Raw genomic sequence first — 16,961 nt, 5'->3', positions numbered from 1 at the left:
ATTCTACGAATTTCGATTGTTTCTCAAATGCATTAAGATGTTTACTCTGAAAAAGTGTTGGTGCAGCCTCAAGGAGAGAGCAGAATTCTTGTTCTAAATCGGGTACGGTTTCAATTTCTGCTGAGTTTTCCAATAATTTGTTGTAAATGTTTGATGAGACATGGTTCCATGCTACTCCTAAATCCATTGCAACAACAGAGAAAGAATACAAGAAAGAATGAAAGAGTGAATGAGAGAGAGAGAGAGAGTGTGTGTGAGAGGGTTTAGTAAGTGGCTTCAAATGTAAAGAGAATGAAAAAAAGAAGTTATTTCTGTTATATTTCATTAAGTAAACGACATGTCGTTTACTGATTTCCTTTTATATCAAACAACAATTTTCTTCTTTGTAATAAATGTCGTTTAGATTTAATGTCTTGAAGGACTGCTATATAGTTAACTTTTTTATGAATTAATTATAGGGTAGAAAATAAATTAGTTTTTTAGTGTAACTCACAATTTTAATAAAGATTTTTATTTTATTTTTCAGATGGAGTGTTAAGCAAAAATGATATTTCTAGTGAGTTTTTATGTATCTTGTTAGGCTATATATTATTTTTTACTTTAAAAATAAAATTTGTGATATTTATTGAATGTTAAAAATTAGTAAATGAGATATTTTCAAATACCCCATTAAGAGCCAAGAGCCAGTGGGGTACCACTTGATAAAAATGTTAATTAAAAATGTTATTTTAAATGTTATAATATATCAAATATTATCTTTTATTTAAAAAATTATCATTTGAATTTATAGAAAATATTATATATATATATAATATACGTGTGTCTTCTCAACATAAACCTAATTTCCAAACTTAGCTTCCAAAATTCAGTCGTCTTTCAGCTTATTATTCTCAACAATCAATTTACAGGTTTTTTTTTCTTTTAATTTCTTTTTCTTCCATATATATACATGTATAATATGTACGTATAGATTTATATATATTGACATATATTACGTTTTTCTATTAACATTACAGCTTGCTAGTATTTCAATAACTATGGTGTTTAATAATTTTCCACATGGGATTAAATTTCTTCCTAATGATGAAGAAATTGTTGAATTTTATGTATACAACAAAAACTTCAACCCTCATCTACTTCCATCCAATCACATTTTGGATGTGAATATATATGACTTTCATCCTCAAGAACTCACGGGTAAGAATTCAATATAACAATATTTTCTTTTTATTATTATTAGTTTTTCTTTAGTTTTATTACTCATATTATGCATCTGTTCTCAATAATTTACAGATCGATACCCGCCGATGACTGAAAATGAGTGGTATTTTTATTATAAAAAAAATTCATTTTCCACAATAAAGAATAATAAAAGATTGAATCGAAAAGCAAAAAATGGAACTTGGCACGGCAATGCAACAAAGAAGTCGATCTTGAATCAACAGAAGGTCGAGATAGGTTTTAAAAGAACTTTGGATTTTATGGAGCCAGATAAAAAACTAACTCTATGGAAGATGACTGAGTATCATTTGCTCGAATCCAATGACACACAGGTACTAACAAATACCCTTAATGATCATTAGTATTTCACTTTTAATATTTAGTATACATAATAGTAAAGTCTAACTTAATTTTAATTTATTTTTTTGCAGCAATGTACTTGGATATTGTGCAAGATTTATAAAATGAAATCTAAAGAAAAGAAGACGTTTACAAATAATAAGAATGAAGAACTAAACAAAAAAAGACAAAAATTAGTACAAGAGAATATTATGGTAGCAAAAGAACAAGAATCAACTGAAGTATTTATGAATAACGAGAAGAATATCGCAATAGAGCAAAAACCACCAAATAATGCATCAACAGAATTAATGAAGAATGAGCTCGAGAGCATAACTGCCAATCTCGATAACTTGTTAGCAGATCCAAATTTATTGGCAGACTTAGATGAAATTTTTCAGAATTAATAAAAGTGGTCATAAGCATAATAAATTCCATATTGTCATTAACAATATGTCGTTTATCACAAAAATATTAAATCAAAATCACAAACCATATATAACACAATTAACTACCTTTCCTTCTCTTTATATTAATTCCAATCCTTAATTAAATTATGTAACAATTTTGGAACAGAGTGATTTAAAATTGTGAGTACTGATCTCATTTGATTTATATTAGTGTTTATAATACTCTAAATTAATTTATATATAATGGAATCATCATTCATTTTTCTACCAAAATGATCCAATCAATCTATAACTAGTAGTAGATTATGATCATATTTATTAACCTTTGATTAATCATGCTAATTAAGATTGTGATCTTTGATTAGTGATCTTTAGTTGTTGAAAAACACAATATTAGACTTGATTGATTACTCATAGTTTGGTAATTAAAAGTATAAAACTACATAAAGAAAAGTTATCAATAACAGATCTAAAATCATTAAATTTAGGACTAAATAGACACAAACTCACTGAAAAAAATGAACCACAAACTCAACATTGAAAGAAAGTGAATACTAGAATGAGAAACATTAATTAAGACTTTGGGATAATCTTCATCTTCATCTTCATCTCGAACTCGAATACTCATGATGTTGAGTTAAGATCAAGTTTGTTCCATATGTTTCGAATCCCTTCATCTATTGTTTTTTCAAGAATTTCACATTTATTTTTGTTTTTTTTATATTGAGAAGACACCGAAAACGCTTGCACTATCAACTCATTCATCTTCAAATCCAAAGAAGTCATTCTGTTCCACAAGTAATCATCAAGATAAGATTCATATGATATGCATTGATCATCTGTCAAAACCACATTGATCTCAGGATAACAGAAAACAACCTCAACACACAAAATTTCTTTGAGTATCATTCGAAGCAACTCGAATTCTATGTCCCCATCATCATTAATCTTTTCTACTTTGTACAAAATCAAACGCTTATTCTTTTTCACTATTGATTTTGTTAATTGGATCACACATACCAAACTCTTGATCACAATGGAATAATTATCATTATCCAAACTTAGTAGTTTTACCATAGTCTTGAAATCTTCAAGATTCTTCATTATTCCTTTCCTATCACCCAAAATCGTAATCATCAAAATAAAATCACTAATGCATAGAGACAAATATGTACCAATACAAATCAACATCTTCTTTATTCTTTGAGATTGATTAACCTCTTTAAGCCTTTCAATCAAGCTTTTTCCTCCATTCTCTCTTTTCTTTTCTGTTTCTGTCTTCCAATACTTCATAAACTCTTGTAAATATCTCAAGTAATTCTTGAAAGATTGATCATCTTGATGCTCACCATCACCAAGAAATAATGGAAGGTTGTAGGTTAAGCATTTGTCACCGAACTCGTCCACACGCTTCTTAAGAGACAGAGCTTGTTTGATCAATTCTACGAATTTCGATTGTTTGTCAAATGCATTAAGATGTTTACTCTGAAAAAGTGTTGGTGCAGCCTCAAGGAGAGAGCAGAATTCTTGTTCTAAATCGGGTGCGGTTTCAATTTCTTGTGAGTTATCCATTAATATGTTGTAAATGTTTGACGAGACATGGTTCCATGCTACACCTAAATCCATTGCAACAAGACAGAAAGAAAGAAAGAAAGAAAGAACGAAAGAGTGAATGTGTGTGTGAGAGAGAGAGAGGTTTAAGAGGCAAGGGAATATATAGGAAAATTAGAGTTAGTTATTTCTGTTATAAATACAATTACATTTGAGAATATTTAGTGAAGTGTGTCCAGTTGAGACTTTTATTTACAAATTGTAACAATGTTGGTAAATATACAGAGTTGTATTAATGGCTTGAAGGGCTTTTGAAATTGGTGAAGTCAGTGATCTTAGATTCCTCTCTCAATTTGTAAGTGTCATTAACATAATAATAACTAGATAAACTATGAAAATAGTGAGTGTTAATTAGTTAACATATTTACCCCACTTACTAATTTTATTACTCCATTCCAAGCAAGTAAAAGAAAAAAAATTGAAATGGGCATTGAAGATTCAAAATGTTATTAAGATTAATATGAACGATCGATCTGAGCTTAAACCAATAAACTGAGGAGTATTGTTGTTGTTGTGAGTGAGTGAGTACTGATGAGAAAAGAAGCCATCCATTATTGCATTGCAACAACATCAATCATCTTTCTTTCTACACAGACAGACTTACAAAAGGAAGTTGTAGAATTTGAATCATTTAATAAACGACATGTCGTTTTTTATCGTAAGTAAAACGACCTGTCGTTTCTTAATCACTAATTGCTTTTTGCTTGTATTTCTTTTTTCTGCTATTTGAGTGAATTGAATCATTTATGACATATACAATATACAATACATTCATTAACTCAAACATCGTATTTTTGATGAACTCAGTCTAATCTTTATTAACTCATAGGAAGAGAATAGGGAAGGGTGTTTTCGTCATTTCAAATGCCCTGTTTTGTTTGTTTATGAGTCTCCATTTGAATGAGTATTGGAGGGAGGGGTGTTTTCGTCATTTCAAATGCCCTCCTTTGCATTCGCCATCGTCTTCCTTTTCCAAAATACATTTTTTTTCTTTTAATTTTTCATAAACAAAATGCTATTAAAATTACATAATTTGAATAAAAGGATAATATACACAAACCTATTCATATGATAAAACAAAGTATATAAATAAATAATATTAATAAAAGATAATACATAATATGAGTAATATTTATATAAAATAAACGGATAACCCAAAATATCCTAATTAATACGTTTTTTTAAAAAAGAAAAGAAAAGAAAAAGATAATCCTAATTGGAGTGGAATTATAACTCAAAATTTTTCTATAAATATTGTATTATGAATCAATGAGTTTCAGAAGATTTTGGATTCATTTATTTTTTTGTTTGGTAGAAATAAGTGGTGTCATTCAATTCAATTCAATCCAAACTTGATGGAGCTTTCAACTGACCAGGTTAATTTCTTTCTTTCTTCTTCTTCTATCATTCAATCATACTTGTATATTTTTTCTTATTAATTTATATATATGTATATATATAGATTGGTTAAGAATGCATGAATATAGTATAGAACAGAGTTGTTAATTTTGTACGTATTATTAACAATCTCTAATAAGATATTTTTATATATTTGACTATATATATATAAATATTTAAGTATATGTAATATACATATTTACACTCTAAAAATTATATAAATATTTTTATAAATATTATTCGGCACCAATACTCGTGATTGTGTAAATTGGTTTTTAAATAATGCGAGTTTAGATTTGACAACTTAGCAATAGTTAACACTAATTAATATATATAATATATATTAACATATTCTTCTTCTTTTTCAATTAGAGTAATATTTAATTATGATGATACTAAAGTAGATTTGTTTTTTTTTTTTAAGGTTTTGGAAAGAAATATTCCATGGGAGACTTACATGACTACTAATTTCATTAGTAGAACATGTCTTCAACTTTTGAGAAATTACGATAAGAAATCACATGATTACAAAGCACAATTGCTCCAAGAAGTAATAATATTAATAATTTATTTTCTCTTCTCAATTAATTATTCTTTAGAATTATTTAGTTAATTTTAATTAATTAATTCAGGATGGATTATCTTATGTGGAAGAATTTCTTAATATTTTGGAGAACATTCATAAGCAAGAAACTGTTGAATATGTAGTCGCATTGATTGATGAAATGCTTCAAGGTACGTTCTTCTTTTCTTTTTAGGATAATTAACTAATAATATTAATCTATACTACAAAATAAAATATTTTAATTCATTATTGTTTATGCAATTTTTTTTAATAATGTGATTAAATACTTTTTTATTTTATATTTCTTTGACTTATTTTTTTTCTTTGTGTAGCAAACTCAGAAAAAGCTAAATTATTCCATGACAAATCACTTTCTATTGAGAAGACTTACACCCTTTTCTTAAGGTAATTCCACCACCACATCAAATTTAGCATCTTTAATAAATTTAATTGTATTAGGCAGTAACAAACTATAACTGTTATTAGTGTTGGTAAATCATAAATGAATAAACTAAAATATAATAAGAAATAAACATGTTAATTTTAGATTTGTATCACATAAAACATTTATCGTACCTATTAAGAAATTATCTGATTATTATTTTTTTTTCATTTTGTAGATTGCTCATGAATAATAGTCAGTTTGTACAAGAGAAGAGTTGTAAGATACTTACTTCCATAGTAAGGTAAGAATGTTATTATTATTGAAGACCATTTTATTGTAATATAATTCATGCTTTAATTTTTTTACATGTAAATGCAGTGCAAGACAAAAAATTATAAATGGGGAAACCTCAAATTTAAAGAAAACATCACCTAATACAAATGATGTTTTGAAATGCTTAGTAAACTGGCTTTGTGCAGAGGTATATATAGTCTCTCTAAAATTTTGTTGTCATTTTATTTTTAATTAATGAGCTCTTAGCTTGTTCGTCATTTTTAAGCATATGGGTGCATGGGTAACATTTCAGTTGCAGCAAAAGAAGCCTTTGCCTTCCAATCTTAGTCGTAGCTCTCCAACTGCGATAAGCTGTCTCGCAACCTTACTCAAGGAGCCTGTGGTTAAAGCATTCTTTGTCCAATCTAATGGAGTTAGGTTGCTCGTCCCTTTTATAAACCCACCTTTCATTCAACCCTCAATTCAGGTAAACTTAAATACAATATACAATAATAATTTGGATATTATCTAGACAAGCATTTGACTTGAGTTTAATTATACTACTTTGAAACAGCTTGTGTATGAAACATGCTTTTGTGTGTGGCTTTTATCTTACTATGAACCCGCCATTCAGCACTTGGCTACCTCTAAAGCTCTTCCTCGACTCATGGATGTTGCGAAGAACTCCACAGCGGAAAAGGTGAGGAACAATTTTTATGTTCTCATGTATTGAGTAATCAGGCATCACTTCATAGTTTGTTGTGGTTAGTTATGTAGTTATCGAATTCGTAATTTTAAAATTGAGTAATGATTCGTGCACACATTTTTTACACTAAAATTCTACACCCCTACTTAATGAATTTTGTTTTTTGATTTCTTAATCTTGTATTTCCAAGCACCATGTTTGTTATTTGTTTATTTTTTAAAATTCACATTTGTAATGGTATGAAAAATGTGTGGCAGGTTGTTAGAGTTGTCGTCATGATTTTTCAAAACATGCTCCCTAAAGGAATTTTTGATTCACAAATGATACAGCTTCACCTATCAGAACTTGTTGAGAGTTTAAAAATACAAATATGGAGTGATGAGGTTTGATTGACTTAGAATACTGTAATTTGCTTTTGTTTTATTGTTATTATTATTATTATTTTGTTTGGAATTAACTTAAGGGTTGCACTTTGTTCTATTTTCAGGATTTATTGAATGCGTTGAATCAACTAGACGAGAATTTGAATAAGATAAAATCATTAAAATCTTTCGAAATTTACAAGCAAGAAGTTCTCCTTGGTCGTCTTGATTGGACTTCTATACGTAAAGATTCTGCATTCTGGTCTAATAATATTGCACACTTTGAAGAGAACAACTTTCAAGTATGAATTTTACTTTTTTTTTGTTTGATTTTTTTTTTTTTTTTTGTAAAGATATTCAATCGATCGATTACTCAGACAACAATTTTATTATGCAGATTTTGAGGGTCTTGATTACAATTTTAGACACTTCATGTGATCCAAGAGCTTTGGCTGTGGCTTGCTTTGATCTGTCACAGTTCATCAAGCACCATATAGATGGCCGGTTCATAGTGACGAAGCTCAACGCCAAAGAACGAGTGATGAAGCTGTTGGACCACAAAAATGATGAGGTTACCAAAAATGCATTACTGTGCACCCAAAGACTATTACTTGGCAGCAAGTATGCTAACTTCTTCTAGTATTACTGAGTATGCACTGAAATAATCTATAGGAAGGCGAGGAGGCGAGAGCCCTCTTGTATGTTTCTTAGAATTTAATTTTTTTGTTCTCTAAGCTCTAGAAAATTTTATGAAATTTTAGTTAGCTATGTAAAAAATTATATTTCCAAGAATAATATTTCATTTTTTAATTAGTGAAATTATGAAGAAATTGTAGCATTATCTTTTATGTTTACATCTTCTCTTATCTTAATTGTAAAAACTAATAATTCCAAATCTAAATCACTTGCCTAACCAAATTAAACATAGTTATTGTTTTAAAATAGGCCATAAATTAGGTGAGGCCACTTGTTCAGTTGTTCTTTTTTGAAATCAATTATCAAATCAAAGAATCAATGTTTGTGTTGGAATTTATAACAATCATTTATGAAATCAAAGAAACTTATTAATTTTGATTAATCCAAAAAGTCATCTATGTTTATATATGGAACAAAAGAAGAGGCATTTATTGAGCTATGGAATAACACCACAGCTCAAATGAGTCAATTAATGGCAACTTAATTAGCTTAAGAAATGAGTCAAATAACAATATTTCTAAGCCATGAACACCTTCAAGAAAAATAAAATAAAATAAATTTAATTTATGATCAATGAATACCTTTGCAATATTGTCTTTCCCCTTTACTATAAACTGGATATATGATCTGACCCGATATCTGATTGAAGATTACCGGAGGAACTAGAACTCGAACTACTAATATGAACTGCAAAAGATTCGGCCAACTTTACTGCATCTTGAACCCGAAGACGAGTACCCTGTTGTCTAACTACAGTTGCAGCTATTCGAGCAGCTAGACCACCCATTGCTCTCAAGTCCGACATCCCTCGTAGCAGACCATACAAAACACCAGACGCATATGCATCGCCTGCACCACAAGTGTCCACCGGTACACATGGAGAAGGAGACACATATACAGCTTCTCCTTTTACACCAATGTATGATCCTTTTATTCCATCCGTGACCGAGACTAAGGGTACTAAATGGCTTAGATACCTTGCCGCTGCAGCTGGACTTTCCTCGGAAGAAAAATCACATAAAGCTCTAGCTTCATCGCTATTCGCAAATATGATGTCTGCGTAGTTGCCAACGATTTCCCTATGTGAAATAATCTAACAAATATGATGTCCATTTTGGTGTTCAATAAATAATAAACAGCACAATTTAATATAATACTATACAATACAATACGATCAGATCAGGTTTTATGGTATTTAAAAGCAAATGAAAGAAGCAAAGTACCAGAATTCGTCGTAGTGTCTCTCTATGCAGGAAACATCAGATGCTGTGATAGCAACCAGGGAACCACTCCGGCATGCTTGCTCGCATGCTTTCTTTATCGTTTTGATTGTGTCGGGAAGCTCAAATAAATATCCTTCAACTACTAAAATCTTTGTATTGGAAACTATCTTAGCTAGGCTCAGATCATAATTAATGGTTGATGATGTACCCTGATAGTGTAAACAAAATGATCTCAATGTTTCTTGGAATGTTGCTTCAAAACCAATTTTAATGACCAATTTCTTGGATTGATAATTTGATTGTAAGAAGTTGGTTAGGTGAACAAATTTTACCTGATACGATAACATAGTGCGGTGGGCATCTGGAGTTGTGAGAACTATCACTGTCCCGGTTGTTCCATCCTTGATCGGTTCAGAAAGAAAGTTAACATTTGCACGGCGCAATTTCGCCCTGTAAGATCAAGCAAATGGTCAAAACTAAATAGCACATTGACAGCTCTAATTAATATGATCCACAAACTGATTGAGATTATCCACAATTTTCTACAAAACAATCAAAAATTAAACACAACACTTGTATTTGGTTCATCCATGAATGGCTACATAACATCAATAATAAAACTACTAATTAAAAGGTGTATTAGGATTTTTGTCCCAAAACTTTAATATGTACCAAATCATGTCCCTTAAACTTTTCTAGTAATTAAAAATTCTCCCTAAATTATTGAAATCGTTAGATTTAAGGACTTTAGTCCAATCGCATTCAATTTTACTAATTAAGTGATTTTTTATGTACTAAATCATGCTCCCAAATCTTTGATATCTACCAAATCATGCCCCTCGAACTTTGACATGTACCAAATTACGCCCCTTGAACTTTCATCCATGTTAGACTTTTCTTACTAAAATTGGACAAAAATCCTAAAATCCAACAATCTCAATAGTTCAAGAGGATTTTTAACGACCTTAAAAGTTCATGAAACATTATTTGGTATATGTCAAAGTTCGGGGGAAAAAATCCTAATTAGCCTAACTAAAATGCAAAATCCAATTATGTAACTCTCTCACAACAAACACATTCACAATCAAATTAAGTTGCAGAACAAGTTAATAATCTTCACCAAGCATAAATTTTGAAACAAAGTAGTTGACTTGTGCCTGTGTTAATAATGACTTGGGATTTCAACAAAGGCATTCATACATGAGATCAGAACTCACACTTTCATGCTTTCATTTGATTTAGTCCACAATTTAATTTATCAACTACATTGTAAAGGCTAAAATTAAGGTACTAATGAGTGAGTAGTAACCTGTAAAAACTTCCCAATGGATCACTCCCAACACTACCAACCAAAGCTATATTGAGAGGAGGACCCCCAATAGGCTTATTACCAAGCCTAGCCAAGGCAACAAGAGTGTTGGAAAGAGAACCACCAGCTGCAGCCTTGTAGCTACAACCATCCATTGCCCTTAAAACTCTTCCTCTTTCTTCATGATTCACAACCTTCCTAGTCCCCTTTTCCAATTCCAAATTCTCCAAAAAATCATCATCCACCACACCAGAGAAATCTACCTAAAAAAGAAAAAATAAAGATTGAAACTTTAACAGGTAAAAATCAAAACTTTAGCAAATAAATATAACAAATACCATTGCTTGACCAAGTCCCAAAACATCCCATTTTTCAGGCAAGAGAGAAGACCCATCTGCTAACCCCAAAAGATTAGTTTCTTGTTCTTCTTCTTCATCATCATCATCTGATGAGGCCCCATCATGTTGTTCAAAATGGGCAGCTCTGTTTTGTTGCTCTGGGGTGAAGCAATGACAGAATGAGAGGCTGTGGAGTCTGGTAAAGCTGATAGAAGAAGAAGAAGCAGGGAAAGAAGAGAAAAGGGTGTTTTTGGTAATTTTAGTTGAGTGAAAAGAAGAAGAAGAAGAAATGGGAAGAAGAGAGAGAGACATGCTCTTCTCTTCAAAGGGTTCAGTCTTCAATGGATGACTGTGGTGGTGGCCTCATCCACCGAAGGGAAGCCAACCAAAGTTTCAATCTTTGATATGATATGAGACTCTGTCTCTCTCTCTCTTAGTTCTCAGCTCAGCAGCTTTAGAAACATATTATCCTTTCATTTTGTCTTTTTTCTCTCTCACCAACTTGCCATGGCCAATTATAACAAATAATATTATTATTAAATAATAATAATAATAATAATAATGTAACCTTAATTACCTATCTAAAGACATAGAGAGAGAAATAGATGCAGACAGACCATTTAATTGATACATTTTCCATCCAATTTCACTTTTGAGATGTGTTGAATCTTAGGCCAATCTTCTCCTTCCTCTTTCTCACACCGTAGCTTTACCAAAGGACAATATTTGATATCTAAAAGAGTGAGAGATTTAGGCAGCCCTTTTTTTGGCAAGCACCGCAGCCTTTCACAATCATTTATATACAATGTCTGAAGGGATGTGAGTTGTTGAAGGGCCTTGCTGTTTAGGCTTTCAAGCCTCCAAGCATCCCCAATACGAAGTGTCTTCAGAGTGGTCGGAAGCAGCCCTTCGTCTTCGGGAAAACAATCATCTTTCCAATTATAGACATTTAAGGATTCTAAAGATGAGAGTGTATGCAGATCAAAGACCCTTTTGGAGTTCCATAACTCAATCTCCTTTAGTTTGGGAAGGGCTGTCTGTTGAGTTTCTGTTATCGCTACCAAACTCACTATTTGTTCACAATCCCATAGAGTGAGTTCTTCCAAGGATGGAAGATAACAACTTGGTAACCCAACTTTAAGCTTTGGACATCTAAACAGTAAGAGGCTTTTGAGAAGAGGGAATAATATTTGACCTTGTTGCACAGCTTCACTATTAAATGACCAATCTTTCCACTCCAACATATTTAAAATACTTAGCTTTTCTAGACATCTGAATAGAGGACCCTTGTCACCAAGAATCTCATTTCCTATTGAGATCACACTATCACATCCCTGGATTGTAAGATCTTTGAGAAATGGTAGTTGCCCAAGTGGGGGTAGCATACAACAGTTCTTACAACAGATAATTGTCATTGATACTAACTTACAAAATGCAGAGCTTACAATCCACTCTGACAATGTTGTGCCTCTGTAACCATGAATCACAAGATGCTCCAAGTTTGTATGTGGTTGAAGTGCATCAAGTATTTCCTTTTCTTTTAGTGAACTATCAGCCTCTACACCATTACCATCCCACTCCAAAGTCAGTTTGGAAAGACACCTCTTATCCCTCAAATTAGCCTCTGAAGCTTCTCTTGCATCCTTGATATTTTCCAACCCACAAATTCTAAGTAAGTTCTCAAGCTGTCCTACCTTTTTCATATCAAGGCCTCCACTACTCAATATCACATCAGATAAGAAATACAAGTGTTCTATAGTATTGAGTTCTTGGGGAAGCTCTTTCAGTGCTTCAGTGTTCTCAATATTAAGATATCGCAAGTTGATCAACCTTCCCATCTTCTTTGGTAATTCACAAAGCTCTTTACACCCATTTAATAATAAAGTCTGTAAATTGTACAAATTGCAAACTGAATCAGGTAATTTTTCAATTGAAGTGAAAGACAAGTCCAGATACCTCAAATGCTTGTGATTTGCAATTGAGTGAGGCAACTTCTCCACAATCACTTAAAGAAAGTACTCTTAAACAACTTCTACTTGTAAGCAACATATCATACTCCATGTAGTTCAATACACCTTTTTGGAATGGCAATGCTAGAAAGGTACGCAAGCTCGTGGCTTCACGCAAGCCCTTGATTTTGTCCATCTTGCATTCCCATTTCATATATGACAAGTAACGTGTCTTTGTTGAAAGATTAAGTAAATCATTACTCAAATCCAACCTAAAGCAAAAATTATTTGATACAAATATGGCCAAATCATGTACCAAGTCGTGCATTTGGAGCAATGATTTTTCTTTATTTGAATGTTGAAACAATGACCTTGACAAAAGATCTTCAAGGTATTCCTCCCCATGTTCCTCCATCTTTTTGCTGGTCTTATCAAGCGGCAGAAAACCTTGTGCCATCCACAACAAAATCAATTCTTTCCTTTCAAATTGATAATCTTTGGGAAATATTGAACAATTAGCGAAACATTGCTTGAGACGTGCAGGTAAGTGACGGTAGCTCAACCATAAAGCTGGAAGAATAGAACCCTCCTTCTTATACAGCTCCTCCCATGTGTCACTATTGAGTATGTCCCTCCACTTTTTGGCATTTCGTTCAGACCGCAATAATCCACCAAGAGATTTTATTGCTAGCGGAAGACCTTTGCACTTGCATACTATTTTTCTACCCAATTCCTCCAAATCTTTGTACTTATTACCGAGTTCATCGTTGGGTCCAAAGGCATGTTTGACAAATAACTGCCAACCATCTTCATCTGACAAAATGTTGAGTTGATGAATTTTCACAGTTGCCATAGTAGAGGCGACAACTTCGCTTCGAGTAGTTACAACAATTTTACTTCCATTTGCTCCAGAATTGAAACAGCTCTTCAAAGAGTCCCAGGAAGTATAAGACTCGTTCCAAACATCGTCATGAACAAACATAAACTTCTTCCCCAGCAATGCTTCCTTCAATCTTCTTCGAATTTCGTTTGGGTTCTCGATATCACACTTTTTAGAAGTGACTCCCTCAAAGATCTCTCTTGTTATCTTTGAAATATCAAAATGATCTGACACTGTAACCCACACTCTTAGCTCAAAATGATTTTTAACTCGAACATCATCATAAACAAGTTGAGCAAGAGTAGTCTTTCCAACACCACCCATCCCGACAATTGGGATGACTGAAATGTTAGTACCACCATCAACATCATCACTTCTTATCAACAGATCAACAATGGCTTCTTTCTCAGCATGCCTTCCATAAACATCAGATTGTTCGACTAAAGGAGCAAGAGGCCTTTGAGAAGAAGTGTTTTGAACGCCTTCTCTCAAGCCAAGAGCATCCTTTTGAGCAAGAAGATCATCTAGTTGAACAAGGATCTCAGTGGCATCACTCTGTACAATTTTTTTAATGTTGAACACAGAAGGTGGCATGGATTTCAGTTGGTGAAATACCTCGGTCGTGCGGCTTGTAAGCTTGGATCGTAGAGCTTCATAGTCCATCATGTCCACCAAGTCGTCGGCTTGATAGACAACATCTTGAAGCTTGAAAAGCCACTTCTTGACATTGTCATCTCGAAGTTGCTTGTCCTCGGCATCATTGAGCAGTTTGTTAGCTGATAACATCCTAGTGTTGAGCTTGTCGAGCAGCTTCAGAATGGATTTGTTTCCTTGGAACAGCTGGGGTATGTCTTGAGAGGCCAATCTCTCAAACAGAACTTGAAGTGAGGCTGAGAGCAGAGCACCAGCAACCAATTCAACAGCCATATTCAACGAATGACAAAGAAGAATGTTGAGTAAGGCAGAAGAAAGAAAGAAAGAAAGTGAAGAATATAAGAGTTGTGAGAGAATGAGTGAGTGAGTGGAGTGGTCAATTGATAATTATAATCAGTTTAAAAGCAAAAAAGGGAGTCACCAATCTATTTATTAGCTAGGCACTTAGTTCAATAAATTTTAGTTTATTAATTAAGTGGGTTGGTTGGTTGGCTGTGTTATTATGGAATGGAATCTAGTCAGTGATGTTTTTTTTAAGGAATAATTAGGTGGGGTTTGGTTCATTAAAATGTAATTAGCTTTAAGGAATAATTAGGTGGGGTTTGGTTTATTAAAATGTAATTAGCTGACTATCATATTCATTAGCTCTTGTAACATCTTGACTATGTGTTGTTAGGATTTATAAAACACTCAAGAAATATATATATTATAGATCCAATTATATTCCTAAAAGTGTTTTAATATAGAAAATCATAAATCATAAATGCTTTTGTTAAATTAAAAAAAAAGAAGATGATAAAAGATGAGCGGAATCACTAAATACACTATTTTCTTAGGTATTTTCTCTGATGGAAAAGAGTGAATACAGAAACTCTAGTGTTTATTGGAACCACTACTTATAGGCTTATTATATAATGAGTTTTTGGTATTTATACTTTGACTCCTCAACAAATTATAAATTAACTTATGGTATCTACGCATTATTTCCATGACAATTTAATACCCTTTTGATACCCATAACATAATTGTTCACTTAATTTTGTATAACATTTTATAATAGCATATACATTATTATACATATGTGCCCACATAGAATTTTTAATCCAACAATCTCTCACTTGGACAACATATCTTACCTCTAATAATAATTAAGTATGAGAATGATGAACATATCAGCAGAAAGAAAGAAAGTGAAGTGAATGCTCATATTTGAGCTCTAGAGTTAAGTGTATCAGTCTCAATGAACCAAACACATATATATTGTAATTACGAACTGAAACATAAGTTATGAAAAGAGAGAAAGGCAAAGAAAAAACTGTACAGAGTGATGCCACTGAGATCCTTGGTACACTAGATGATCTTCTTGCTCAAAGGATGCTCTTGGCTTGAGAGTGAAAGATCTTATCAATACAAGCAGTGAAGAAAACTAAGCTTGCAAAAGATACAAGGCTTAGAGGCTGATATTGTATTTATACTGATCAAGACTTTACAACAGACAAAAGAAAACAGAAATAACAGAGTAACAACTTGGACAAAACCGTTACAAGAACTAACTAACTGAATGTACACTATTGACTTTATCATCCCCCCTCAAACGAAAAGGTGTGGAACACACATTAAGTTTGTTCTTGAGATAGGTAAATCTGTCTTTGCTTAAAGGTTTTGTAAGAATATCAGCAGTTTGGTCTAGAGACGGCACATATCGGACTTCGAGTTCTTTGGCAATGATCTGATCTCGAACAAAGTGAAGATCGATTTCAATGTGCTTAGACCGAGCGTGAAAAACAGGGTTGGCTGCAAGAGAGGCAGCCCCCTGATTGTCAACCCATATTATTGGTGGAGTGGGCTGTGACATGTTGAGTTCAGAGAGTAAAGAAGTGAGCCAACGAATCTCAGCAGCTGTATTAGCTAATGAGCGGAACTCACTTTCAGTGCTGCTCCTGGCCACCACAGCTTGCTTTTTGGCCGACCAAGAGATGAGATTGCCTCCTAGAAATACTGCATAGCCCCCCGTGGACTTTCTGTCATCAGGGCAACTCGCCCAATCCGCGTCAGAGTATGCTTGTAAACTCATGTGCAGACTCGGTCGAAGATGTAATCCTTCATGAATTGTACCCTTCAAGTACCTGAATAAACGTTTACAAGCATCCCAATGAACCGAGGTAGGGGCATGGATAAATTGACTCAGTTTGTTGACTATAAAGGCAACATCGGGCCTAGTGAGTGTGAGGTATTGTAATGCTCCCAAGGTGCTTCTATACAAGGTATGATCTGAAAAGGGTTCACCAATTTGAAGAGACAACTGATGAGCAGATGAAGTGGGACTTGGACTCGGTTTCACTCCTTCTAAATTGAGTTTGGTGAGAAGATCCGAGATATATTTAGACTGAGAAAGGTAAAAACCAGTGTGATTCCTTAGAACCTCAACCCCAAGAAAGTAATGAAGACTTCCCAGATCCTTTAGAGAAAATTCAGTGTTTAAAGAAGAGATTAACTCACAGATGAGCTTCGGATTGGGGCCAGTCACTAGTATGTCATCAACATACACCAACAAAATGATTAGAGAGCTTCCTTGGCCATGTATGAACAGAGACGGATCAGATTTAGAGGAGTGAAAGCCCCTGGTGAATAAAGTATCCTTG

General features: G+C 32.9%; 2 protein-coding genes across 3 annotated transcripts; both read right to left on the bottom strand.

The window, feature by feature from the left end:
- Positions 1-7,430: 7,430 nt before the first annotated feature.
- LOC115697679 (uncharacterized) lies at positions 7,431-11,344 on the bottom strand. Of its 2 annotated transcripts, XM_030624771.2 has the most exons (6): positions 10,837-11,329; positions 10,499-10,761; positions 9,522-9,639; positions 9,190-9,398; positions 8,548-9,045; positions 7,431-7,817 (listed from the first exon to the last, which is right to left on the bottom strand). In XM_030624771.2, exons 1-5 carry the CDS (start codon positions 11,146-11,148, stop codon positions 8,574-8,576), a joined length of 1,374 nt encoding a protein of 457 aa, XP_030480631.2. In that variant the 5' UTR covers positions 11,149-11,329; the 3' UTR covers positions 7,431-7,817; positions 8,548-8,573. The 2 variants fall into 2 exon arrangements, with proteins under 2 accessions (XP_030480631.2, XP_030480629.2); XM_030624769.2 differs by lacking the exon at positions 7,431-7,817 and having other exon boundaries at positions 8,313-9,045; positions 10,837-11,344.
- A 112-nt stretch (positions 11,345-11,456) lies between these two features.
- LOC115709447 (putative disease resistance RPP13-like protein 1) lies at positions 11,457-14,592 on the bottom strand. Its single transcript, XM_061118748.1, has 2 exons — positions 12,793-14,592; positions 11,457-12,722 (listed from the first exon to the last, which is right to left on the bottom strand). Exons 1-2 carry the CDS (start codon positions 14,590-14,592, stop codon positions 11,457-11,459), a joined length of 3,066 nt encoding a protein of 1,021 aa, XP_060974731.1.
- Positions 14,593-16,961: the final 2,369 nt, after the last annotated feature.

Source organism: Cannabis sativa, chromosome 7 (assembly GCF_029168945.1).
Source record: "Cannabis sativa cultivar Pink pepper isolate KNU-18-1 chromosome 7, ASM2916894v1, whole genome shotgun sequence".
Classification (NCBI taxonomy): Eukaryota; Viridiplantae; Streptophyta; class Magnoliopsida; order Rosales; family Cannabaceae; genus Cannabis; species Cannabis sativa.
This window is presented reverse-complemented; position numbering and strand designations above follow the sequence as displayed.

Excerpts from the sequence above, each read along its gene's own strand:
- LOC115697679 (XM_030624769.2), bottom strand. The coding sequence starts at position 11,148 with ATGTCTCTCTCTCTTCTTCCCATTTCTTCTTCTTCTTCTTTTCACTCA. Across the intron at positions 10,762-10,836 it reads TGGGACTTGGTCAAGCAATG|GTAGATTTCTCTGGTGTGGT; the intron begins GTATTTGTTATA and ends TTTCTTTTTTAG. Across the intron at positions 9,640-10,498 it reads CCATTGGGAAGTTTTTACAG|GGCGAAATTGCGCCGTGCAA; the intron begins GTTACTACTCAC and ends TTGATCTTACAG.
- LOC115709447 (XM_061118748.1), bottom strand. The coding sequence starts at position 14,592 with ATGGCTGTTGAATTGGTTGCTGGTGCTCTGCTCTCAGCCTCACTTCAA. Across the intron at positions 12,723-12,792 it reads GCAAATCACAAGCATTTGAG|ACTTTATTATTAAATGGGTG; the intron begins GTATCTGGACTT and ends TACAATTTACAG.